Here is a 26,438-nt window from a genome sequence, read left to right on the forward strand (position 1 = left end):
GATAGATATCCTCCTCCGGGTTACTCAGCAAACAGGCACAGTGCTCTCTCTGTCTCTCTTTGTCTCATACACACACACACACACACACACACACACAGAGAGAGAGAGAGAGAGAGAGAGAGAGAGAGACAGAGACAGAGACAGAGACAGAGAAAAGGGGGGGGGGGCTTCAGAATTACAAAGTCTTTCCTAAGGCATGCCTGGGAGACAAAGACCTAAATGATAGAGTTAAAACCTTTTTTGTATTGGAGAGAGAAAGATCCCAAACCAAGGAGAGACAGGACCCTAACAGATGCCTCTCCCTTGTGCTGAAAGCTTTAGATTATTATTTCCCATCTCAGTTCGTTGTGAACCCTGTCTTCATAAACTACAGAAAGGCTGGGTAATCCTCAGCTGTATTGGATGGTCAACCGAGCAGCAAACTCAAAACCCTCTGGCAGTATTCTACCCACTCTGACGCTTTCATAACAGTTTGCAAATATTTTTGCAAATATCGCAAAAACAGTTTGTATTACAAAATGTCTGAGATATTTGGGATTCACTTTGGTTTATTTTCTTTAATAAAAAATGACAATTTAGAGACACCACAAGTGAAGATAATGGTACCACTTTCACTGACATTGTTTCCTTATAAACATTGCTTATCCAATCCCCCTGCTTTCCATAAATCTTCTTCGTATTTGAAGAGATCTTTCACTTTTCATTTCTTCAGTATAATTATTTTCTTATTTTTGGGGGGAGAGGTATTGGGGACTGAACCTAGTCCTGACTCAGGATAGACAAATCTTGGCTAAAGATAAACCCCAGGTTTTAGAATGGCAAAACTCATTTAAATCTTCCCTTCATTCTTTCATTAAAAACAATACGAAGTTTTTACTAGTTGTCCCTTCTCACAGAAAAATAATAGTTATATAGTATTCGTGTATGCCTAGCTTTCTTCCATTTGCCGGTGAAATCTAGAAACCCCTCTCTCCGATGACATCTCTTCTGCACAACCGAATGGTGCTGCATTGCGGATTCATCCAACCAATTACTGTTGTGCTGGCTCTGACGCTGTCTGCAGAGCTGTGCCCCTGCAGGCCACTACACTGAGCAACCAGGTTTCACATGCCCCCCCACTGCGGTGTTCCTAAAGGGTGAGTGGGTACAGGAAAAATACATACGAAGTGCATGGACAACATCAAAGTTCCCTCTACCGGAGTGATCCCACTTTTCACCTACTCCGAAGTGTGAGCCTGTTTCCCCTCAGACTAGCGGAGTCCCACGGCGGGGTGAAGGCACGGGCTGCGCTCTGGCTCTTGGAGAGATACCGAGTATCCTTCCACCCAGCAGAAACCAGGCATTACGTCATGTGGTGCGCGTCCGCCATTCCCGTCCCCTCTTTAAATTGACTTTTTCGTTACCCTCAATCTTCAAGATCCATCTACGTATTATGGACACTAATCTTTCATCTGTGACATATACTAGAAATGGTTTTGATCATTTATCAGTTGTCTCTTACATTATTTAGGGTTTTTGGATTTTCTTTTTTTTTTCTTTTTTTAACCTACGCAGTTGCTTTTTCCTTTCAGGAGGGCGGGAGGCACTTCCCAGCGAGTTCCGGTCGCGCGACTGCACGCATGCGCAGTGGTGGTGGACCAAGGGCCCCCGGATGAGGACCCACCGGAAGCCCCGCCTCCGGCGCCGAAGCCCCACTCGCAGCGCTGTGGGCTGTGGCCCCGACTCACGCTGCAGTGCTGGGACGATACCCCGGCCCCAGCCCGCCATCCTGCTGGTCGACGGCTCCAGCCCGCTGGCGAGTCCCCGACACCCGCCGCCGCGGCGCCTCGCTTACCTCGCAGCCCTGAGCGCGGCTGCCCGCTCCGCAGGGTGATCGCACTGAGATCCCGCTGCGCCCCCTGGCGGCCGCGGCGAGCAGCGCGCGGGGATGCGCACTGCGCAAAGCTGCCCTTGCGTCGGGGACGCGCAGCCAGTCTGCCATCTGCCCCTGCAATCTGGATCCCCAGCTCCCTGTCCCCTGCAAAGCCAGGCTTGCCATTCGCGCAGCACCGCGTGCCAGACACATTTGCCTCTAGGTACCCACCCCGCCCGCGGCGTCTTTTCCCAGTACCAGAAGACAGATGCTCAGATTTCCCACCCAGTGTCTAGCAATTCAGTTCCAGAGCCAACCCCCTCGTTATCAGGTCCCAGCTATGACAGCTGGGAAAGCCAGAGCTAGGCAGGGGGTTCTTACATAACCCAGAATCACTTGCCCAAGTGTACAACCACAGTAGGCTGAGCCCAGCATAAATCAAGAAAATACCATATGTATATGGTATATATAGAGGGGGAACACGATCTTTTTTCTTTCTCTGCCTAGCTCTGATGTCCCCACTTAAGATGGCAGCCCCAAGTGGGTGTATAAGCTACCCTCATTTCTGCCCATCCAGTCGGAATTGTGAGATGGCCACACGAGAACCCACCCCACCTCAGGCTTAAGTAGCTCCCTACAACAGCGCTTCACTGTTTCCACCCCTTTCACCTGAGAAATTTTCTCACAACCCCAGTGTTTAGCTATATAACGTAGTTACATAAATCAAACGTCTCCTAACAAATTACAAGATAATTCTTAGGTTACTTGAAGGCAAATCTGCACACTAGTGTGCTTGGTTTTACATAAAGAGCACATACAGACTGAATAATATTTGATACTGTAGAGTATTGTGCTAGTATTTGAGGAGAAAAGGATTATTTCTGCTTCCACTTGTAGCCCGACATGAAGTCAAGGCAACATTGGAGGCAGGAACTGGTGATGAGCCCTGGAAGCAGGGAGGGAGCCGGATTGGAAGCTTGCTGGGCTAGGTTTCTTATATAACCCAGAATCGATTGCCCAAGTGTACAACCACGGTGGGCTGGGCTCGACATAAGTCAAGAAAATAAAACATATATGTATTTTTTTTTTCTGATCCTTGGTCTTTCTCTGCCTAGCTCTGGCTGGCCTGGAGCTCCCTCCCTATGCAGACTGACTTGACTTGAGCTCACAGAGCTCCTGCCTCTGCCTCCCGAGTGAGGTTTTTAAGGTGTGCAGCACTGCAGCCTGCTCTATAAGCCAGCCTTGTGGAGGCACTGTCTCTTGAGGTTTCCCATTTCCAGATGAACCTACTTGTGTCAAGCTGACAACAAAACTAACCACCACAGGTGTCTTCTGTGTGTGTCAGAATTGATCAATATTTGACTTTTACAATCAGTGCCGAGAACGCCGCCTCGCATAAATATCTGTATCAGACTGCAGAAGTATATTTAAGGCCATTTCAGAAAATGCTAGAAATTCCTTGCTAATCTCAAGCCAAAATTTACTAAAGATTTCTTATATGAAGCTCAACCCAGGCAGCAGCTTTGAAAATCAAACATTCCATGCCGGGTATGGTGGCGCACGCCTTTAATCCCAGCACTTGGAAGGCAGAGGCAGGTGGATTTCTGAGTTCGAGGCCAGCCTGGTCTACAAAGTGAGTTCCAGGACAACCAGGGCTACACAGAGAAACCCTGTCTTGAAAACGAAAATAAGAAAAAAATAAAAGAAAATCAAACATTCCAACATGATACACCCCAAAGCTATATGTACTAGCTTGATACATGCTGACAAATGACATTAGGAGAATATAGAAAGCCTTTGCTTCTGTAATTAAATCATTAAGTTTCTGTAAGAGCAGAAAACTTCCTGTGTAAGTTGGCACAGGGCCATCATGGGTGCCAAGCCCAGATGTGTTAGACAGGCTATAGTGAGGTCAGGATACCACATGGACAAGTGCTGCCAGACACACTGACACATTATGCATTTGACTGGGGTTAGCTTATGGTTGTTATGTCCAAAACCTTCTACTGTTGACAGGTTCTTAGAGACCAACACATTCAGCCACATGACCACATATGGGGTGCAATACCATTTAAGAAACTGGGACCTAGAAAGACTCACCCAACACTGGTAACAGCAACTTGCTGTTACCAGATTATCTCAGAGGATACAACCCAGAATAAAGAGAAGCATGCATAGCTAATGTGGGGAAGAGAAGGGCAGGAGGGTTTCATACCTCTCTGAGATGGTCACCTCCCTGAACCTGTGTAAGCCACCTACTACTGCCTGGCCTGGAATTTACATACCCTCCTGCCTCTGCTTCTGGAGTGCTGAGCTTGCGTGTATCATCATGTTCCCTTAAAAGTATTTGAAATTGTTCTTGTCTGACTTCTTTTTTTTTCTTTCTGTTAACTATAAAAACTTCATGAAGTTGTCACCACACTGGAGCTTTGTATTTGGAGCAACCCAAATCCATATTCAGTCATATCTGGATCCAGAATAAGTAATTTATTCTCTTTAAGATAGGAGCTGAATTTAGCAGCCACAATCCTTAGGTCATTGAGAGTGACCCTGAAGGGGACTATAGGATCCTGTCCTCTGTTTCAGGATATTTGATCACACCCCGAGATTGTGTTATTTACTGGAAAACCTTCTTTTTAGTTGTGGTGTGGCTCAGTCTTAGCACACACCTTTAGTCTAAGAACATTCTTCTTGAATATTGTAAACATGATTAAACAAAGTCAATAGGTCAAGAGTCGGAAACAGCAACCAGTTGACAGGAAGTGAACATAAGATTAATAAGAAAAAACCATAGAGTCAGAGGGAGTGAGGGGGCAGATAGGGAGATGGACAGGAAGTAAAAGGGAGGGATGTTCAGTTTGAAAGATCATGAATCAAAAGAATAATTAGAGAGAGAAAGAAAGAAAGAAAGAGAGAGAGAGAGAGAGAGAGAGAAAGAAAGAAAGAAAGAAAGAAAGAAAGAAAGAAAGAAAGAAAGAAAGGAAAAGAAAAGAAAGGAAGGAAGAAAGAAGCTGAGGCAGGAGGATTGTCATGAATTTTTTGAGAACCTGTCTCAAAAGCAACCAAATAAACAAAAGATTAACAAAAGCCCTGACCTCTAGTACCTTGGCTTATGACCTTTGAAGCAGTGTGACCAGTCGATCATCTGACCGGTGTTTTACAATTTGATGGCTTGGCTCTCTAGTGTTGGGTTTAGAAATTGAGTCCCAGGCCTTGCACGTGCTAATCACTGTCCTACCGCAGACCTACACTCCCAATGTCACCTGATGTGCTACAGCAAAATGCAGCACAGGAAAAATCATCCGAAGGCAGGCCGGGAGAGGCTCAGACAGGGAAGGCTGTGGCTCTACCCACGTGTGGAATCATGAGACAGGAGAAAGGGAATTCCAAGCAGATCAGCTGTACTTCCAAGCATGCAGTGCTGCTGGGTGGGAGAGCAAATCCTACCAACAGGCCGGCCGATTTCACCAGACTGCAGCTCTCTGCTCGCTCTAGGCATACAGTCTACTGCTCGTGACTGCCTAAGGCTGAGAGCTTTCTGTTGCTTTATCTTTGGCATTTATATTGGCATATGCACTTTATGTATATTTTAGTTTCTCAAGGAAAGTGCAAACTTGTTTGATTTTTTCCCCCTATGTCCTTATGGTTTAGGGATACCTTTCATCTTAAAAGTTTTGATCCATGAAAATATTCTGCTCTTTTCGAAGGTTTGAATGTGTCCCCCAAAATTCGCACACTGTAAACTAGCCATTTAACCTGTCCCTGACATTTGGAAATAGAGCATGTGCAAGATAGTTAAGTCATCAAGGTGGTGGCTGGCTGCGATAGGTGTGACTCGTGAGAGGTGTGTACAAACCTGAGCTGGCACACTTGCCGTGTGTGCCCATGGGACACCCTCCACCTTCTTATGATGAACATAAAAGGCCACAGTAGGTACTGGTGCCACCATCTTGGACCTCCCAGCCTCCAGAACCATTATCTGGACTCAAACTCTTACTTTTCTTTCCTTTTTATTTTATTTTATTTTTTATTTTTTGGGTTTTTCGAGACAGGGTTTCTCTGTGTAGCCCTGGCTGTCCCGAAACTCAATCTATAGGCCAGGCTGGCCTTAAACTCAGAAATCCACCTGCCTCTGCCTCCCAAGTGCTGGGATTAAAGGCATGAGCCACCTGTATCACCACTGCCTGGATTCAGCACTTTCTTATAACCTATTCAAACCCACATCAATAACAATGTATCAAGGCACAGTGGTACCTGCCTGCAGTCCCAGCTGACAGAATAAACAGGCTAGTAGTCCGGCTAGTCCAACAATGGCTGTTTCCTCATGGGAAGGCCAAGGATCAGTAGTTGTTCAGTCCACAAGCAGGATGTCGCAGTCTACACTGGAATCCGGAAAAGGTAGGGTCTAATACCAGGGAAGGAGTGTCTCAGCCACAGGATAGATAAGCAAGTCAGCCAGAGGGCAAGCTGTCAAAAAGCAATTCTTCTGTGGCCTTCTCTTTGGGCTGTCGCCAGAAGGAGTGGCCCAGGGTCAGGGTGAGTCTTTAGCCTCAAAAGATCCAGATTTAGAGTTCGAGTACTCACCTCCAAAAAAACCAATCAAGAAAAACCTTCATGGGCTGGAGAAATGGCTCAGTGGTTAAGAGCACTGACTGCTCTTCCAGAGGTCCTGAGTTCAATTCCCAGCAACCACATGGTGGCTGACAACCATCTGTAATGCTGTAATAGGATCCAATGATGCCTTCTCCTGGTGTCTCTGAAGAGAGCAATGGTGTACTCATATACATAAAATAAATAAGTAAATCTTAAAAAAAGAAAGAAAAGAAAAGAAAACCCTTCACAGTTGTGTGCAGCTGCTAGGTTTTAGTTGGTTTTAGATATAGTCAACTTGACAAACAGGATAAGCCATCACAGATAGCTTAAGCCTAGGCGTTCAAGGCCAGCTATCTGACATATAAGAACCTATTTCAAAATTGGGGCCAGAAAGCCAGATGTGGTATCATACACCTTTAATTCCAACACTTGGAAGACAGAAGCAGGCAGTGGTCTGTGAGTTCAAGGCCAGCCTATCCTGTGGTGAGAATGGCAGGCCAATCAGAGCTACAAGGTGAAACCTTGTCTCAACTGAGGGATGGGCAAATGGCTCAGTGGTTAAGAGAGCGTGCTGCTGGCCAAGTGGCTTAGTGGTTAAGAGAGCTTGCTGCTTAACCCTACGTTCAGGTTCTAGCCATCACGTAGGAAAGCTCACAAACACCAGTAACTCCAGCTCCAAGAAATCTAATGTTCTTGTTTGGTCTCTGGACAGTTCACACATATGTACATAGTCTTACACAGACACATATATAAGACACATACACATAAATAAAATAAGAATAATTTTTAAATATAAATAGTAAATGTAGCCTTTTATTCTCCAGAGGTAATTGTTGTCTCGGAGGCCTTTATCTCCTAACTTAGGCCTGGAAGCTTCTAGCCTCTGTACAATGTAATCTAGGCCTAGAATGTTTTCAGTGTCTGAGATTTGCTGCTGAATAAGCTCACTGTTTTGAGCTCTTTCTGAACTCTGGCTGACTGGTTCAACTTAGTTTTCTGCCTCAAACTCCTCTCCAAGCTGACTGATTCTATCTGGCTTTTCCCAGCCTCTGACTGTCACAGTGTGATCAAATATCCTTCCTACAACAGTAAATTAATTATATAAGTGAATCTGAATATATAACTCAGTGGTTGAACACTTCTCAGGCATGCCTGAGGCTCTGGGTTCAGTTCTTAGTCCTGTGAAAATAAATGTAAAAGAATGTTTCAGTTGTGTCTTTAAGGAATGCATTGTATCCCATTGCTCTCTATAGTGACACATCCACATGTTCTCCATTGATAATCTCTCCCTCCAGCAAGTTGTTAGCATTTCACCTAGGCTCTGCCCAATAGCAGGTTGTTGTTACCTAGCAACAGACAGGTAACAACCTGGCTTGCTATAAAAAGGACTGTTTGATTTCTCCCTCTCCCTCTCCCTCTCCTTCTACCTCTCCCTCTCCCTCTCCCTCTCCCTCTCCCTCTCCCTCTCCCTCTTTCCCATATGTCCCCAGCCAGCCTCTTTCCCTCTTTCTCTCTTCTTCTCTCTTCTCTCTTTCTGTCCTTCCTGTTCCCCTCCCTCCTCGGTCTCTACCCCCTCACCCAGGTCCCAAATCAACTTCCTCTTACATTAAGCCCATTGCATGACTTGATTGTTCAGGGGACCCCGTGGCAGAGTCCGCCAAGGCAACCCACATGCTGATGCTTTATAAAACACAAGTGTCCACTGAGCACCTTACAAGACCATATAGAATTCCAGTTGCCTCTTCATATCTGTTTCGGTCTCTCTCTACCTGATGCACTTTCAACTTGATGCAGGGTAACACAGAATCATGATTGTGCTTCCCAGCCACCCCTGCAACTAAGGCTGGTCATGTGATCAGGTTCACAATAGGACATAAGCAAAGGTGATGTGTGCAGCATTTGGGTCTTATTCCGAAAGACAAGGTGTTGTAAACTAAATATTTGTGTGTGTCCCTCAGCCAAAAATTCATATTCAAGCCTAATTCTCGACATCGTCAAGGAAGTCTCTGTAAATCAATTAGTTGATCGGAGTGAATCTTCCTAAATGGGGCTAGTGCTGTCGTACCAGAAAGCATTTGTAAAACCTAAAAGATCACCAAGGAGTTGATTCCAATGAAATCACATTAGGGTCTTTTTACTACAAGCTCAAACGTGGGCTCCCCACCAACTCTGACACAGCAGGAAGGTGGATCCCTGAGCCTAGTTTTAGACAAGTATTTATAGAGGCAAGAAGGGGGTATCTAGCCTGGCACACATCTGATTGGGGGGGCCTTTATAGCTGTTAACATAATTGGCTGGTACTGGGAACCAAACCAGAAACTTAACTTCTGCTTTTTTACTGATTCGGTTGTTAGGAAGTGAAGTGTCGGGGCAGGCTTATAACTTAGGGGTACAGATTTGTTGGGGGTAAGCTGAAAACTGGTGCTAGGTACCGGCCTATTGGTTAACTTGAGTTTAACGTTAGGTCAGGTTCTCTAAGATGGAGCCTGAACCCAAACGATCTGGTTATTCAGTGCCTGTGTGGTTGATTTGGTTGCTAACAGGACATGGAGGCACATAGAAGACAAACCTTCGGGCAGGCCTATGAGGGGATTTCCAGTTTAGACTAACTGATATGGCAAGACTGGCCTCAGATGCAGATTGCACCATACCATGGACTTGGAGCCAAGGCTGAATAAAAACAGAGAAAGCTGATCACAGACTTCACCTCTCTCTGCCCCCTGACTGTGACCCCTGCTATGGACCCCTGCCTAGCCTTCTATCTCATGTAGGTCACTGTGTTTGTGATCTAAGTGCAGCCAAACTAACCATACACAGAACGGAGATTGTCCCGGGCTCTGGGAACAACAACAAAAAAGGTTCCATCCCAGGTAGGAAGGAAGACAAGTACTTAAGAATGAAAAGAAGATCAGCTTGTTCATGTAAGAGACCTTTATAGAGACATGAGACAGTGTCTTAGCAAGATGTGGCCACTGATGATGTGGTTGGTTGCTTGGTTGCTTGGTTGTTTGGTTTTTCAAGACAGGGTTTCTCTGTATATCCCTGGCTATCCTAGAACTTGCTCTGTAGACCAGACTGGCCTCAAACTCACAGAGATCTGCCTGCTTCTGCCTCCCAAGTGCCAGATTAAAGGTTTCACCACCACTGCTGGGCTGGTTGTTGTTTCTTTTGTTGTTGTGGTTCCAAGGTTGGCCTAGAATTTACTATTAGCTGAGGATAACCTTGATACCCCGTTTTCTGCTTCCATCTCCTCAGCGCTGGGGCTATGGGCGTATGCCATCAAATCTGCCTTCATTTACTCTTATTTCTAAGGTTAGAACCTTTGTATACATTTCCAGGAGTCGTGGATGCTGTCCTTACCCCAACCCCCATCAAAATGTGAATAGTTGTCTGTCTGTATCGTCAGGGGATTGGTTCTAGGACCATTAGATTAATAATGATAATAATGATAGCTGTTAGCTTAGTGATCAAGAGAGAACATACTGCCAGCTGGGGACCAAACCATCAACTCACCGACCTGTAAGGGATACTTTAGATTCAAGTTGTTACAGGACCCTTTTGCCTCTTTACTTCTGAAGCTGTCCACATCAAGTAAACTGCTATTTTCTCTTGTTACATTGTCTCTTGTTAGGTAGATTGGCTGTGACCTTCATGAGGGTGAGGAGAGTTACCACAGCTTCCTGTACCTGCAGCAGAACTGTTAACAATCACCAAAGGCAGACCCCGTGTAGATTCCATGGTAAACATGCAGTAGAACAATATTCAGCCATCAACAAGGAGGGAGATGGGACTGTCAAGATGGCTCCTCAGGTAAAGGTGCTTGCTGCCAAGCCTGACTGTCCACACGGTAGAAGGAGTGAATCACATCCTGCAAGTTGTCCTATGGCATGGACACTGCATCACACCCTTCAACCAACCGACAAACAAACAAATGTAAAAAAAAAAAAAAAAAAAGAATAGGAAGGAAGGTGATTGGGGCCCGTTCTGCAACACGGAGGAACTTTGGGATCATATGCTAAATGATACACTCAAGTTGCAATTGGACAAGTGTCCTGTGATTCCACTCACATGAGCAACCCACTGAAACCTAAATGAATCCAATTCAGAGAGGCAGAAAGTAAGGAGATGGGGAGCGGTGCCGGAGTCTGGGTGGGAAGGCATGTTAGCCGGTCACGTGATCCACTGTCCAGGAGCGCTCAGACCAGAAGTGGAATGGGGCTACAGGACCTCAAAGCTTGCCCTCCAGTGACTCACTTCCTTCCGCAAGGTTCTGCCTCCTAAAGGTTCTACAACCTTCCAAAACCTCCTAAAGGTTCTACAACCTTCCACAGTCTGGGAGACAGTTTTCAAACATGTGAGCCTGAGGTGTTTCCGCAGTCAAAGTGTAATGGAAGTTAGTGTTTTAAGAATTTCAGTATAGGGCTGGAGAGATGGCTCAGACGTTAAGAGCACTAACTGATTTTCCAGAGGTCCTGAGTTCAATTCCCAGCAACCACATGGTGGCTCACAACCATTTATAAGGAGATCTGGTGCCCTCTTCTGGTGTGCAGGCATACATGCAGGTAGAACATTGTATACGTAAGAAATAATTTTTTGGTTTTTTTTGTTTTGTTTTTTTCGAGACAGGGTTTCTCTGTATAGCCTTGCCTGTCCTGGAACTCACTTTGTAGACCAGGCTGGCCTCAAACTCAGAAATCAGCCTGCCTCTGCCTCCCAAGTGCTGGGATTAAAGGCGTGCGCCACCACCGCCTGGCTAAGAAATAAATTTTTTAAAAAAGAAGAATTTCAATATAACAAATGAAACGTTCTTGGAGGAACCAAGTGGGGCAACAGGGAGATCCCAGTGTGTTCCGTGCACCAGCCGCACCCTTTAGAAGGCTTAGGAAAGGAACATTTAAGTTGTATACACTCTAAAAAAATAATGTCACACAGAAAATTTAAACCTGCTGGGTGTGAGTTCCAGGACAGCCAGGGCTATACAAAGAAACCCTGTCTCAAAAAAACAAAACAAAACAAAAAACTAAAATATATCTCTTATTCCTTTGGAACAGTACACTATTGATGTTGATGTTGTTAAGAAAATTATGAGGGGGCTGGAGAGATAGCTCAGTGGTTAGAGATAGCTCTTCTGAAGGTCCTGAGTTCAATCCCCAGCAACCACGTGGTGGCTCACAACCATCTGCAAAGGTATCTGATGCCCTCTGCTGGTGTGCCTGGAAACAACTACAGTGTACTCATATAAATAAAATAAATCTTGAAAGAAAGAAAGAAAGAAAGAAAGAAAGAAAGAAAGAAAGAAAGAAAGAAAGAAAGGAAGGAAGGAAGGAAGGAAGGGAGAGAGAAAGAGAGAGAAGATTATGAGGACTGACAAGATGGCTCCATGGATCTAGGTGCTCACCAGGAAGCCTGCTGACCTAAATTCAATCCCTGGGTCCCAGATCATGGGAGGCGATGACTGACTCTCAGAGGCTGCCATCTACCTCCACACAAGTGAACACCCTGGCACAGTGACATGAAAGTAGTTAAATTTTATTTTAAATCTTGAACTCAGGGTGTCACTCATTGGTAGAGCAGTTGCTTGAGCAGACCTCCAGTTTGATTCTCAACCATGAAAGAAAGGGGGAAAAAAGAGAGAGAGAGAGAGTAACAAGCCTAGGAATAATGGCTTCCAGGGCTGTGCAAGGCTGAGAGCAGATAGCAGGAAGTAAGGCTGAACCAAACAGAAGGAAAGGAAATGATCACTTCCCTGCTTGTCTTCCCCACTGTTTATGTAAAAATACTCCACCCTCTTAGATGTTTTGGCTTCGCTGCCCTCCTCAGAGATCTGCCGGAAACCCTTCGATGGCAGCGGGCAATTTTACTCTTTGTCTCTTAGAACTCACCCTAGTCAGTGTCTGAAAAAGAGTTTTTAATTAAAGACAAGAGCTCGAAATAGGATCTCTGTTTCTTTCCTAGTTCGTCACCTGAGGTGGGACTGGTACCTGTGGGCTTTCCCTCTCTTCTGCCAAATGACTTCTTCTCCCGTAGAGATCTGCCCTGGACTCAGAAGTTTGAGAACTTATTATACTCGAATTCTCGGCAACACACAAAAAAAACTTTATATTCTCAATGGCTTTTATTGTAGATCATTTCTTTTGCTGTAATTTGTTGGAGTATTTCACAGGATCTAAATACAGAAGAGCACACCAATTGGCTATCCAATACCAAATGGTCAGCCCTGAAAACATACCTACAAATAACATCTACACATATTAAGCAGGTTGAGTGTGTGTGTGTGTGTGTGTGTGTGTGTGTGTGTTTGTGTGTGTGATGTGTGTGTGTGTGTGTGTGTGTGTGTGTGTGTATGTGTATGTGTGTGTGTGAACAATTAAGGAAAAAGAAGCCATGAATTTGAAAGAAAGGAAAGGGTGGTACAGTACATGGGAGAATGTGAAGGGAGAAAAGGGAAGGGGTAATGATGTAATTATATCCCAGCATTTGGGAGGCAGAGGCAGGCAGATCTCTGTGAGTTTGAGGCTAGCCTGGTCCAGGTCAGCCAGAGCTATTTAGAGAGATCCTGTATCAAGAACAAACAGAGAAGCACACACAGTTGGGCCGCCTAGATGACTCAGTGGGTAAAGCCACCCTTTGTTCATCCATGTAAGCCTGGCCCTGCAGAGTTGCTCTCTGCATTAAATAAAACATCTAACGCACACAGAAGTTGAATTTGAGGGAGAATGAGCTGCAGAAAGGACTTGAACACTTGGACCTTATCTGTTATGGTGTCTTATCTACCTGTCACAGTTTTCAAAATTTCATTTATTAAACATATATTGACATAACTAGAAGCTTGTGGATATTTATTTTTTACACTTTGAACTATAAGCAGATGTTCTGTTACCCAAACTGTCCAAGTTTTAACCATGGAGATTGTACATTTCTCTAAGCATAAGTTAAAAAAATAAAAAATAAAGACAGAAGATGAAAGACAGCATGCCACTGTGCACATGAGCTGGCCACTGTGCTCGCATGCTGACCACGGTGCACTTGCACTGGCTGCTGTACTTGCGGGCTGGTCACTGTACACATGGGCTGGCTGCTGTATACATGCGCTGGCCACTATGCTCGCACGTTGGCCACTGTGCATATGAGCTGACGACTGCGCTCATGTGCTGGCCACTGTACATATGCGCTGGTCCCTGTACACGTGTGCTGGTCACTGTATGCATGCACTGGCCACTGTGCTCATGTGCTGGCTACTGTACTTGAGCGCTGGCCACTGTGCCCATGCTCTGTGCTGGAGCTTTTTGCTTTTGCATTTATTTCTGGTGCTGTTATTTTTTTTTAATCTTTCGAAATTATTTAATTTTCTGGTTACTTAATCTTTCTGAATACCAGCTTCTTCTACTTTTAAAACTATGTTTGCCCGTGTGTCTAGAGAGCATGGGAGACCAAACCTACTCCATCTTGGAACCGGCCTCCATCTTAAAAGAAAGAGTCTGAAAATTTGTCCTACAGCTGAACGCAAGCCACTCCCAAGTACCAGGAAGGACCCCATGGCTTATCCTTGGCTCATACCCCAAGGGTTACTCCCGAGCTACTTCCTAGCAACAGTCAATCAAAGATTAGTCTGATTGTTTCAAATGTACTTTCAGCCCATTTGTGATTGTTCGTGGTTTTGCTTCAAAGCACCCACCTGTTGGCTTAACCCCCCTTGTTTGCTTGTCATTCCCTATAAAACCTTATCCTGGTGAGGGCTCGGGGCTGCTCTACCTTCCCGTCCTGCTGTCTCAGGGTTGACAGAGTGCCCAAGCTCAAGTTGTAATAAACAGACCCTAATGCAATTACATCAGAGTCAGCTCCTTGGTAGTCTTTTGGGGCTCACAAATGCTTCCTGGCACAACATGCAGGTATGTGCCCATGAATGCTGGTGCCCACATGAGAGAGCGTTAGATTCCCTTAAGTTACAGCTTGTCGAGAAACACCTAATATGAGTACTTGAACCCCAGTCCTCTGCAGGATCAGTTACAGGCTCTGAACCACTGAGCCATCTCTCCTACCCAGGAACAAGATATGGTTTCTTAATCTGCAGACTGAAGATAATGCCTAATTTGTAGGCTTGGAATGAGGATGATAACATTATATACTTCACAAAGGAACACAACAGTTACTTTTATAGATACAGAAATTAGAGTAGTGGTTACCCAGGGTGGGGGAGGGGAATCTAGGTCCAAAGCAGGGGCAGCTTCAGTGTGGGATCAAAACCTTCTGGGGAGCCAGGCGGTGGTGGTGCATGCCTTTAATCCCAGCACTCGGGAGGCAGAGGCAGGCAGATTTCTGAGTTCGAGGCCAGCCTGGTCTACAAAGTGAGTTCCAGGACAGCTGGGGCTACACAGAGAAACCCTGTCTCGAAAAACCAAAAAAATACAAACAAACAAACAAACAAAAAAGCATCTGGGATGAAGTGGGTATGGGAAGGGGATGTGAGTGCTTTATCTCACTCACTTAAGTGTAGATTTGAAAACGATTAAAATGGTAAGTTTGAATTCTATTTTGCAACAGTAAAAAAAGCAATACGTTCATTGTTGAAAATTTAGAAAACATTTTAAAAATCCTTAAAGCTGGGTCAGTAAGATAACTCATCAGATAAAGAAGCCAAGAAATGCTGAGCTTCATCCCAGAATCCACCTGGGAGACAGAAAGAGCAGCCCCCCACAAGATGTCTTCTGGCCCCCACATGTCTTGCCCATACACATAAGCAAACAAACAAACAAACAAATGTAAAAACAAAGTTACCCTAAGCAGCTCCTCTTTCTAAACCTTGTATCTAGGGGCTGGAGACACAGCTCAATGGTTAAGGGCACTTGTTGCTCTTGCAGAGGACTCAGATTTGGTTCTCAACGGCCATATGGTGGCTCACAACCGTCTGTAACTCCAGTTCCAGAGGATGGAAAGGTAACATGGTGGGCAGACCTGCATGCAGGTAAAACACACATAAGATAAAATGATCTAAAAATAACCTTTTATCTAATTTTCCATAGTGTTCAGGACTCCGTAGAGTTCCTGGATTTCAGACACAGGACTAGGAGAGAAAAGAGACCTGCACAAATTTATTTATTTATTTATTTAAGTTTCTGAGACAGGGTTTCTCTGTGCATCCTTAGACTGTCCTGGAACTCACTCTGTAGACCAGGCTGGCCTTGAACTCACAGAGATCCCCTTGCCTCTGCCTCCTGAGTGATGGCTCAACATGAGTGTGTTTTTATCAGCTATATAACATACCCCCATCCTTTACATACTATTGGGAACACTTGGCTGTCACTAGATACCTTTTCATTCTTTGGGCTCACAGATACACGTTATCAAAGTTCTTTAAAAGGCACCCACATCTAGGTGTTTTTTTATTAAAACAACAAGAAACCACTGACACCTTAACTGTGTTCGTGAGTTCACATTGTTTGCTCACTCCCAGCTTCCTGCTTTATATTCAGGGCTTTTAATACTGTAAATAAAATTTGTAAATACTCCCTCTTTCCTATTTGCCCTTAATTGGTGTTAAATATTCCCCAGATCTTAAATAAACCATTCGAAAACATTTTATTCCCCACCCCTCTCGGTTTTTAAAACCCGAGTCACTTAATTTAAATGACACAGACCAAGCTACAGTGTTCACATGCAGTCACCTGGCACTGGAGAACAGGTTATTGGGCAAAGGGGTACCCGGGGTCCTGACTGGTGACCCCTAACAGGAAGCACCCCTCCCCCATCTTAAGGCTTTCGTCGGTGCGGAGGTTGCGCCTAAACCCTCGCCTGGCTTCGTAAACCCAGCTGTCACCCACTCGTGGAGCTGTCCTGACCCTCGGTGTAGCGAGGACTCTGTGCCCCACACTCACCACCTCTCACAGTGCTGAAAGGGAAACTCTGGGAGAACTGGGGTGCGGGGTGGGGCTTCATGCTTTTAGGGATCAGAGCCCCGAGGGCAGCGGCCCCAGGAGTTGCTCAGCAGTGGGGAAAATTGTTCCCCGGGACGCGCAGCCGCCACCCGTCATCTCGGAGGCCCTGTAGGCCGTCTGTCCCGCCCTGCGCTTCCCGCTCCGCCAGTGACCCTCCTGGTTTTCTTTTGTCCTTTCTCCACTCTGGACACACACCCCTCCCCGCCGTCCCGACCCTGCTCTCTTCCTTGAGCCTTTCTGGTCTCCACCCTCTGCTTCCTCCGTCCCTTCCCGAGGTCCCTTGCCCTCCCCCTCCCCACGGGGCGCAGTTTCCCCGAGTCCCCTCCCCGCCCCGCCCCAGTTTTTAAACCTGGCGCCGAGTGAGCGGGTAGGTGAGCGCGTTCAGCCAGGGGGACCAGGCGCCGTCGGGCTGAGAGATTCGCGCGACACCCGCACCATGAGACCGGAGGCGGCCGGAGTCCGGGAGGCGCGGGGACGCCTCTGCCACTGTCCGGGGGATGATCCCGGGAGGCTACCGCTGCCACGCGGGCCCGAAAGGTGAGGGTGTCCTGTGGCCCCGGTGGAGGTGCACCCAGACACTGAGCTCCTTAACCTGAGATCGACTACTGCAAACTCCTGTCTGAAGTGCAGGGACCCCGCGGATATCTGGCAAGGAAATGGGCAACACTTGCGTGTATTGAGGATCTGAAATTGATCCAGCTGGAAAATACTGAAGGCTGGGGGCCCCATAAGAAATTTATAAAAGGATCCTGCGGTCTATCACAAAGTGACAGTCTCCTGCCCTACGCTGGGGATCGGTGTTTGCCCATCCAGGGACATCGCTATCTTTAAAGCTGTGAAGTTTAAGGAAATCAGATTAGCTGGGTAGGTAGGAAGCGGAGCAGTTTGGCGATGCAGAAACGCCTTTGGCATAGTAGTCTAAGGAGTCTCCAGCAGCAGAGGTGGTGTACTTGAAACCAACCATCTGTATTAGAAAAATTTGAGGTATCAATGAGAGATTTGCTAGGAGAAAAAATAATCTCCACTCACACGCGCCCTAATAATAGGTTAGATTTGGGGCTTCCCATCTCAGAGTGTACTAGGAAGCAGAGCCCGGAGAATTCTTCAGGAGGCAGGAACAGGTAAAGTACTGACTGGCCCATCGGCAGACAGACCTTAAGGGATCATGGTGTGTGCAGGGACTCTTTGTCAAACAGACACTATGGTATCAACCTCATAGTAACCTTTGGGGGGGCGGGGCGGCAGAAACGCCAGGAGTTCAGTCTCTCCTGGTGCTTGTTTCCAGTTCCATTCCAGCCCCGTGGAGACCGTGGATGTCGCCTCCCCCCGGAGATGCTGAACTGACCAGAACTGAACGTCCGGTAAGCTAAATGTGACTGTTGTAGGCAATAGTCAATCCAGAAAGCGGCACCACGTCTATAATAACTTTGAAAACAAAACCAAAACCCGGGGGAAGGACTCCTCTCTCGTGCTTAGCTTGGCCTAACCCACAAGTAAGTTCCTGAAGGTCTGGTGGGTAGAGCCCAGAGTGAACGGAGGTGCTAATGGGCCCACTGGGCTCGCGATTGCTCCTCCGTCCTTGAAAAGCAAACAGCTGAGGACATGGGCTTTGCATGGTAATTACATGCAGCGGTGGGAGAGGAGGGTTCTTCTATAAACCAGAGCATGGGGGAGGGAGGGGCAAAGCCCAGCCCCCTTAGAGAAAAGCTGATTATGTACCACACTGCAAAGCAGGCAGACCTCCATCCACCTCAGGTGCCCAGACAGTGCAGTTAAAAGCTCCCACCCTTGTCTGGCCCTGTCTGCAAGAACTCTTGCAGGATCTTCTGTTCTCTGTGCAAATACACTCAAGCACCGGGCTTTGTCAGCAAAGATTAATTGCCACAGCTATCCCTTTATCTTTGCCTTGCCGGTTAATTGCTTTTGACTTATTAAGCGAATGTTTTGCTTACATTTGCTATATTCTCAAATATAAATGGACCTTTAAAACAGTGGAGGTAGCTTAGGAAGGGCCATGCATCTCACTTACACAACACCTGTGGGATACAGCTTAATGTACAGATAGATGTGATATGAAAAGTTAACTGTGGGAAATTACTCCTCTATTATTCTTTTACATTTAAGTTATTTTCTTTGAATACTGAGTGCTTTAATTCAGTTAGCATTTATAGAAGCTTAAAGAACGGAGCAAACAGGAGGGCAGCTAGAGTCTGCTACATGGTTTTGTTTCAGTCCTGATAATCCCTGCTCCAAATTTCTAAGTGACTGAAGAGAACTCTTTCTATCTCATTCCACTCAGACTTAAAGTCCTTAGAGTCCTTAAAGGTAAGATTTAAAAGAACTCACTAACTACTAAATTTTCCTTTAAGTGAACCGTGAGTATGGAGGTCACTCAGTTGTGTGGGAGACTAGAGTACTACGGCACACACAGGGCCTGAGGCAGGCAGCTTCTGGTTCCACTGTGAGGAGAAAGCCCCTTGTGATTATCTTAAAGCACAGCCCCTTTCCAGTTGACTGCACTTCACAGAAGGCAGTTAAGGCCTGGATTTGGGCAGATGGGGGAGCCTGGGGTTCTGTAGGGACTGTAGAACTGGCTGCCTTCCCACACGCCTGTCAGGGCGAGATCTTGGGATCCACCCCTGGGTCTTTCCTTGTCACTAGGCTCTGGATTTACCAGGGAGCTAAACTCCCAGCTCTATGCAGAAAGCTCTTCATAGATGTCCCACACAGGTTCTCTGCAGGCCTTAGTAAATCCGGCTCCTCCTAGCGGGCTGGGAGCTTAGGCCACACAGCTTCTAGCTGATGACATTGGCAAAGCCGGAGAATTCCTCATCCCTAGTCTTCATGACACTTTGTAGAGGAGTCTGTGAGGGACTGGGGCTTGGTGACCCATACCAGGACTTCCAGCAAGCAGATTGAAATTGGAATAAGATACAAATCTGAGAAAAGCCCCAAGGCCTTGTTCCTTGAGCAGAGGAATAACTATACCCACTCGATGCCTAGACAGCTGTATCCTCCCCTGGGTGGGGGGGGGAATAGACAAAACAAAACAAAACAATTTTTTTTGAGACAGGGTTTCTCTGTGTAGTCATGGTTGTCCTGGAACTCACTCTGTAGACCAGGCTGGCCTTGAACTCACAAAATCTGCCTGTATTTGCAGGGCCTAACCGTGTGTGCCACCATGACTTGGCTGATAGACCAAATTAAAAGGAGAAAGAAAGTAAGAAAGAGAGAAAGAAAGAGGAAGAGAGAGAAGGAGGGAGGGAGGGAGGGACCCAGAGAGACCGAGACGAGAGATTGGTCCTGAGGGTGGCCTGGGACTGGCATATCTGACGCTAAATGTTTCTATCACCGTGCGACATGACAGCCCCACCCCCACCTCCAGCCTTGATGGTTTTTGGTTTTTGGCCTCTGAACATTTCCCTCCTGGCCATTTGTCTACACTACCAAGGCCTGTGCCTGTGCTGTTACAATCCAGGCTTCCCACCACAACCTTACAGTCAGAGGTTCATGACTGAAACTCTCCGCTTGAGCCTGTTCTTTGGAGCTTAAGAAGATGCACATACCTTAAACCCACTGCTTAGCTGGCTTACCGTTCTAGTCTCATTAACTTACCAAAGTATGAGTGTTTCAGTGTTTCCCTCCATGAGAACTGATCTTTTACTAAGGCCGTTTTGAAAGCCAGGTGTGGTGCCTCATGCTTGCAATCCTAGCACTTGGGAAGATCTCTAAAAGTGTGAGGTCCGCCTGGACTACATAATGAGACTGTGTGTCAGCCTGTGCTACATAGGGAGACACTGTCTTAAAAAGTCAGAAAAGGGGGGTGGGAAAGGCATACGAAGTTAAGAGCCCATGTTTGTGGGGCTCCATTTCTACAGTTCCTGGACAGGTATTGCAAGTTGCTGGTCTATTCAGGACAGGGCACTTAAGGAAGCAGCAGCCTTTCTCTGGTCAGATTAGCAAGCATTACCCTTAGCCATCTACCACAGTGTGCACTGCTGCCCCCTGCAGGTCACCTTCAGCAGGACAGGATTGCAAGGTGAGAGCCTCAGTTTAGGGGATTGTTTATGACTACAAACAGATGAATCCAGAAGTTGTTTCCTGTAGCTCTGGAGAGCCAGAAATAATGGGAAGGACTGTGTTCCGAAGACCCTTGCATATATCCGCTTAGCTCTCAATGCGTCGTGGAGAAACACTGCTAATGCGCTGTAATGACTGCAGGGGCAGCCTGTAGCCCAGGTTACTTACAGATACTTTATACACACACGCACAGGAACAGGCACGCACACGCACACACACACACACACACACACACTCACATGCCATGCATATTCATGCACCAAGGTTGCCTAAAGGGTGAAATGGCATGGATAGCAACCATTGCAAGACCTTCTGAGTCCTCATTCACACACACACACACACACACACACACACACACACGCATATATATATACATGTATGTACATGTATATATACATATATATATATGCGTGTGTGTGTGTGTGTGTATGTGTGTGTATATGTATATATTCCAAAAGTACTTGGCTTTTCTCATCTCTCTGCTCAGCATTTCAGCTCCACAACCCACTCTACTCTGTAAAGCTGTCAGAGACCTATCACTGCATAGAAGAGAAAGAAGGATAAAAGGGAGAGATAGAGGTCCCCAAATCTAATTTCTTTGATCTCTTCTTTGTGCATGACTATTAACAAAGTACAATCACTCCCCTGAACTACCAACAACCAACACCCCATGCCTCTTGGGGCCCTAGCATTTATATATCCTCTGAAAAGTTCCCAGAAGTCCAAACAACAGACATAGAAACTATCTGCAGCTGGCAAAACCATGCCTCTGCTAGAGCATGAGGCAAATCACAGTCAGCTGCTGCAGACAGTCGGAAGCAGCCCCACACTGCACACCTGGGATTAAAATGAAAGAACATTCTTATATTTCTGTGGTTTTTTAAGGAAACCAAAATTTCAGAGTTGTCACTACAACCACACGCATAGATTTAAGGTTTGAGCCTTCACAGTTCCTGGTTAAATATTCTGGAAGCAGAACTTGTGAGATGCCATGAATGTTTAAGCTCTTAAGGCTTGAGATGGTGACAGACTTAAGTTGTGTTTTTAAAACTTGAAGATGGCACCTTCAGGGGCTCCAAAACTACACCTGTGCTTCTACATATTTGTCTTTGCAGTGTGAGTCTTGGGGAGACCAACACACATCGGGATCAAAGGGAGCCTTTGGATTCCAGCATCCTGTCAGGTAAAGGTTATTTCATGGTGAAAAGCACGTGGTAGTACACGTTAGCATTTTTAACAAAATAGAGAATTAAATATATTATCTAGTTTTGTTTGTTTGTTTGTTTTTCGAGACAGGGTTTCTCTGTATAGCCCTGGCTGTCCTGGAACTCACTTTGTAGACCAGGTTGGCCTCGAACTCAGAAATCCGCCTGCCTCTGCCTCTCGAGTGCTGGAATTAAAGGTGTGCTCCATCACACCCGGCTCCTCTATTATCTAGTTTTATTTTGCTTCCTTACCGAGGGATTTTAAGGATGATTTGTTATATTTCTGGAATCTGTTCTTGATTTTATGCATTTAATGTTTCATTACAAGCTGGGACTGACCATATCCCAAATCCCGTTTGCCCTTCAAACTCATTGGCAAACACTTCTATGTAACCAGCTAATTTTAAGCATGGCCAAGCCTAAGCCTTGCTCGCACTTCTGTTTTAGATGTGTTGGTGCATGTTGCGTGTGCTCTGTTTTAGATGTGTTGGTGCATGTTGCGTGTGCTCTGTTTTAGATGTGTTGGTGCATGTTGCGTGTGCTCTGTTTTAGATGTGTTGGTGCATGTTGCGTGTGCTCTGTTTTAGATGTGTTGGTGCATGTTGCGTGTGCTCTGTTTTAGATGTGTTGGTGCATGTTGCGTGTGCTCTGTTTTAGATGTGTTGGTGCGTGTTGCGTGTGCTCTGTTTTAGATGTGTTGGTGCGTGTTGCGTGTGCTCTGTTTTAGATGTGTTGGTGCGTGTTGCGTGTGCTCTGTTTTAGATGTGTTGGTGCGTGTTGCGTGTGCTCTGTTTTAGATTTGTTGGTGCATGTTGCGTGTGCTCTGTTTTAGATGTGTTGGTGCATGTTGCGTGTGCTCTGTTTTAGATGTGTTGGTGCATGTTGCGTGTGCTCTGTTTTAGATGTGTTGGTGCATGTTGCGTGTGCTCTGTCTGCTACAGGGCTCCTACCACACTGACCGCTCAGCAGTACACTCGGCAGCACTTTCCACTCCTGCCCAGAAACACAGGAGCTTTCCCTCAGCTGTGTTAATCAAAAATGTCTCCAGACGTTGCAGAGGGTGCCTGGAGGTAGCACCGATTCTGCTGAAATCTTAGGGTCTCAGGATTCTATAGCCAGATTAATCACACACAGTCAGCAGCCTGTATATTCGCTCTCCTGTCCTCTGTCCAGGAAGGAGAACACTAGCTAAAGTTGGCAGCAATCAACTGAGAAACTCTACTTCCTCAGAAGACCAAAGGGGAAAAGCCAAATGAATTAATAAGTAAAAAATATTAAGAGATTATTGGTATTTTAAAAACTTTCCATTATAACTGGAATCCTCAGTTTAAAATTTGGGGATTCCAACTTTTACGTATTTAAACGTTTTCCTTTTCTTTCTCTTCCTCCCTGGTCTCTCTCCCTCCCCCCTCCTCCCTCCTTCTTTTTATTTTATCCTTCCCTTTGTCGTCATCTCCTCCTCCTCCTCCTCCTCCTCCTCCTCCTCCTCCTCCTCCTCCTCCTCCTCCTCCTCCTCCTTCTTTTTCATAAGACAGGATTTCTGGCTGTCTTGGAACTCACTCTGTAGACCAGGCTAGCCTTGAACTCAGAAATCCACCTGCCTCTGCCTCCTAAGTGCTGGGATCGAAGTCCTGTGCCACCACTGCCCAGCTGTCCTTTCTCTTTACCTTCTCTCTCTCCTCTTCCCTTACTTCCTCCCTTCCTCTTTTTCCTTCTTATCTTCTTCCCTCTCCTCTCCCCATATCCTCCCTCCCTCTCTCCTTCTGTCTCTTTGTCTTTCCCCAAATGCAACGTTTCCTTCTGTTGAGAGGGACACACACCCTCCACCTTCTCTTCACCTCTAGAACAGAACAGTCAGTTACTCCTCCAGGCCAGAGTTTCAGAGTCAAGTTTCCTTCAAAGCTCAGAGGTTTTCGTTCCTGCCTTCCATGGTGTGTGTGTGTGTGTGTGTGTGTGTGTGTGTGTATGAGAGACAGAGACAGAGAGATAAACACACACACACATACACACACACACACACACACACACACACACACACACGACAGAGACAGAGACAGAGAGACACACAGAGAGAATTGGAGAATTGAACATCTACTTCCAGGAGGGCTCAGGTCATCCATCTGATGAGAGCTGGTCTTTTAAGATTAGAGCCCAGTGTCTTCGTAGCCTATTAATATTAACGTCTTTGCTGGTGGGTCTATGTGGATTAGTGTGGGGTTTTAGCGAGTCCCTCAGAAGGTGTTGAGTTCTGTGTTCTGGTAACTTAAGTTCACTATGCACACAGAAAGCACAGGAACAAGGAACAGGGGCTTTTGGTGGAAGCTTGCCCCCCCCCCCCTTTTTAAGGTTGACTAATGGTTTATTTGTTTCTTTAATATCAGACTTTACTTACCCGTTTCAAAGCGTCAAGAATACCTTCAGAGTTCTGGGGAAAAAGTGCTGGCCAGCTTCCCAGTGCAAGCCACCATTCATTTCTACAACGATGACTCTGAGTCTGGCTCTGAGGAGGAACAAGAGGAGGAGGCCCAGCCCAACCACCTTCAGTGCCTGGAGGCAGAAGTCAGGGATTCTGCTCAGGAGGAAAGGGCAGAATAAAGCTGGCAAGCCTGGGATGAAGGAGTGGCCTCCGGGAAGGGTCAGCTGCCTGCAGGTGACACTGCAGGGGGCAGCGAGAGCTCTAGCAAATGAAGGGAGCCTCTCTCTCATGCTGGTCACTGTGTCCTGGGGACAGCCTTGCCTGCCAGGACCCAGCCTCTTCTCCAGATTCCTGTGTTGGAAGTTCAGAGGTTGGACTGTGCTCAGTGCCTGCTGAGGCCAGGAACTCCACTTTCTTATTTTTCCTGATGTGTGTGTCTGACTGTATGTCTGTCTCTGTGTGTCTGTCTGTGTGTGTGCACACATGTGCTCATGCGTACTTTTGAGGAAAGGTGCCTGATGGGAAGGTGTTCTCAGGAAGAAGGCCTCCGGATGGAGCTCACTGCTGCTCTGAAAATGACTCCTCCCTAAACCTCACCACCCCTCTCTTGTCCAGAGACCCATTTTCTAGTGATTCTCCCTTCGTAAAAACAATGTAGACGTTAACTCCCATTTTAAGAGTTCATTTGCAGGGCTGGAGAGATGGCTCAGCAGTTAAGAGCACTGACTGCTCTTCCAGAGGTCCTGAGTTCAATTCTCAGCAACCACATGGTGGCTCCCAACCATCCGTAATGAGATCTGATGCCCTCTTCTGGTGTATCTGAAGACAGCTACAGTGTGCTTATATAAATAACATAAATAAATCTTTGGAAAAAAAAAAGAAGTAAGAAGATATGATCTCTTTAGGAGATAAAATAGCTGTTTCTGAGAACTGTGTGTTTAAGTGTATATGTTGTAAGGGTTAATTCTTATTACTTGGTGACCAGCCTGGTCTTGTTATTTGCATGAAATGATACTGTTAAAGTTTCTTATGTAAGATTATTTTGAATTTTATTATTTTGATAACCCAAGGACTCTGCTCCTCAAACTTCTCCCTAATTATCTTTCTGGAATCCATCTTCCCACACACACCACCCTGTATGAATTTCTACTTGGAATAAAATATTTTGAAAGAATGTTTGACAATCATCTTTTTGTGTAAGATGTTCTTAGGGTAAATTAGTTCCTGCACTAAAAGTTTTAAAGATTTTATTTTGTATTTAAGTCTCTTCAAATTATATATTTTCACAAATGCAAAAGGGGCCAGCAAGATGGCTCAGTGGGTAAGGGTACTTGACACCAAGCTGAGTTTGAGCCCCCAGATCTCATGTGGCAGAGTTGTCCTTTGCCCTAGAGACACAACGGAGTGGCATGATGACCCCTACCACACCCACACAGGATCAATGAATGAAAAAAACAAAAGAACAAGCCTACAAGGCTGAGGCAGGAGAACCCCAAGCTCAAGGTCTGCCTTGGCTGCACAGTGGGCTTAGGGAAAGCTGGGTATTTAGTGCAACCATCTCAAAAGAACAAAAATAATATGAGAAGAGTTAGGGATATGGTTCAGTGGCACAGTGTTGACCAAGCATGTGTGAGGACCTGGGGTCCATTAACAGCAAGTAACACAAACACATAATAAGAAAACACACTAAAAAAGAGAAAGCAAGATAGCTTATACCGTCACTGCCCAAATAACACCTTAATATTTACAGAAATACAAACCGTGCAAACACTGTAACAAATGAAATGGTGCAGAAAGCTCTCGTTTTTCTCCCTCTGTCTTTAGGTAATAAACAAAAAATATTCCAGACAGGATCTAGCTATACATTTCTGGCTGATCCAGAAGTCTCCACGTAGACCAGGCTGACCTCAGGCAGAATCCACCTGCCTCTTCTTTGGGAACTGGGATTAAAGTGAAGCCATGCTCTACCTCCATGGTAGTCCTTAAAAAACAACAAAACAGACAACAACAACAACAAAACCCCAACTCTTCCTTATTTCCTTTCTTCTCTCAGTGCTGCGGCTCAAGCCCAGGGCCTTGGGCACAACAGACAATCGCTCTACTAATGAACTTAGAGTTCCAGAGTAAAACTTGCCCTTAAAAAAAGTTCTTTTAGGGCGGCTGGAAAGACCGACCACTCAGCGTTTAAGAGCACTGGCTGCTCTTCCAGAGGTCCTAAGTTCAATTCCCAGTAACCACGTGGTGGCTCACAACCATCTGTAATGGGGATCTGATGCCCTCTTCTGGTGTGTCTGGAGACAGCTACAGTGTACTCACATACATGAAATAAATAATTTTTTTTTTAAAGTTCTTTTAAATAC

The 26,438-nt window shown here is 45.9% G+C and overlaps 2 protein-coding genes across 5 annotated transcripts in view; one reads left to right on the forward strand and one right to left on the reverse strand.

Annotated features, from left to right (window-relative positions):
• Positions 1-3,556, reverse strand: part of Hlcs (holocarboxylase synthetase (biotin- [propriony-Coenzyme A-carboxylase (ATP-hydrolysing)] ligase)) — a 185,934-nt gene extending 182,378 nt beyond the window's left edge. For 2 of the 4 annotated variants that reach the window (XM_006522852.4, XM_030248921.1), the window contains exon 1: positions 1,835-3,556. In XM_006522852.4, coding sequence (XP_006522915.1) covers positions 1,835-2,065 — 231 coding nt within the window. In that variant the 5' untranslated portion in view covers positions 2,066-3,556. The remainder of the gene's footprint in view (positions 1-1,834) is intronic. The other 2 variants (NM_139145.5, XM_030248920.1) reach the window with 2 other exon arrangements.
• A 13,182-nt stretch (positions 3,557-16,738) lies between these two features.
• Ripply3 (ripply transcriptional repressor 3) lies at positions 16,739-25,252 on the forward strand. Its single transcript, NM_133229.2, has 4 exons — positions 16,739-16,914; positions 17,663-17,738; positions 21,573-21,640; positions 24,044-25,252. Exons 1-4 carry the CDS (start codon positions 16,814-16,816, stop codon positions 24,255-24,257), a joined length of 459 nt encoding a protein of 152 aa, NP_573492.2. The 5' UTR covers positions 16,739-16,813; the 3' UTR covers positions 24,258-25,252.
• The last annotated feature ends 1,186 nt before the right edge of the window (positions 25,253-26,438 follow it).

This window comes from Mus musculus, chromosome 16, assembly GCF_000001635.26.
Source record: "Mus musculus strain C57BL/6J chromosome 16, GRCm38.p6 C57BL/6J".
NCBI classification, from domain to species: Eukaryota; Metazoa; Chordata; class Mammalia; order Rodentia; family Muridae; genus Mus; species Mus musculus.

What these genes read in the sequence shown, in the direction of transcription:
- Ripply3 (NM_133229.2), top strand. Translation starts at nt 16,814, where the DNA reads ATGAGACCGGAGGCGGCCGGAGTCCGGGAGGCGCGGGGACGCCTCTGC. An exon ending in TGACCAGAACTGAACGTCCG is followed by an intron (nt 17,739 to 21,572) that starts GTAAGCTAAATG and finishes TTGTCTTTGCAG; the next exon opens with TGTGAGTCTTGGGGAGACCA. An exon ending in GGATTCCAGCATCCTGTCAG is followed by an intron (nt 21,641 to 24,043) that starts GTAAAGGTTATT and finishes CTTTAATATCAG; the next exon opens with ACTTTACTTACCCGTTTCAA.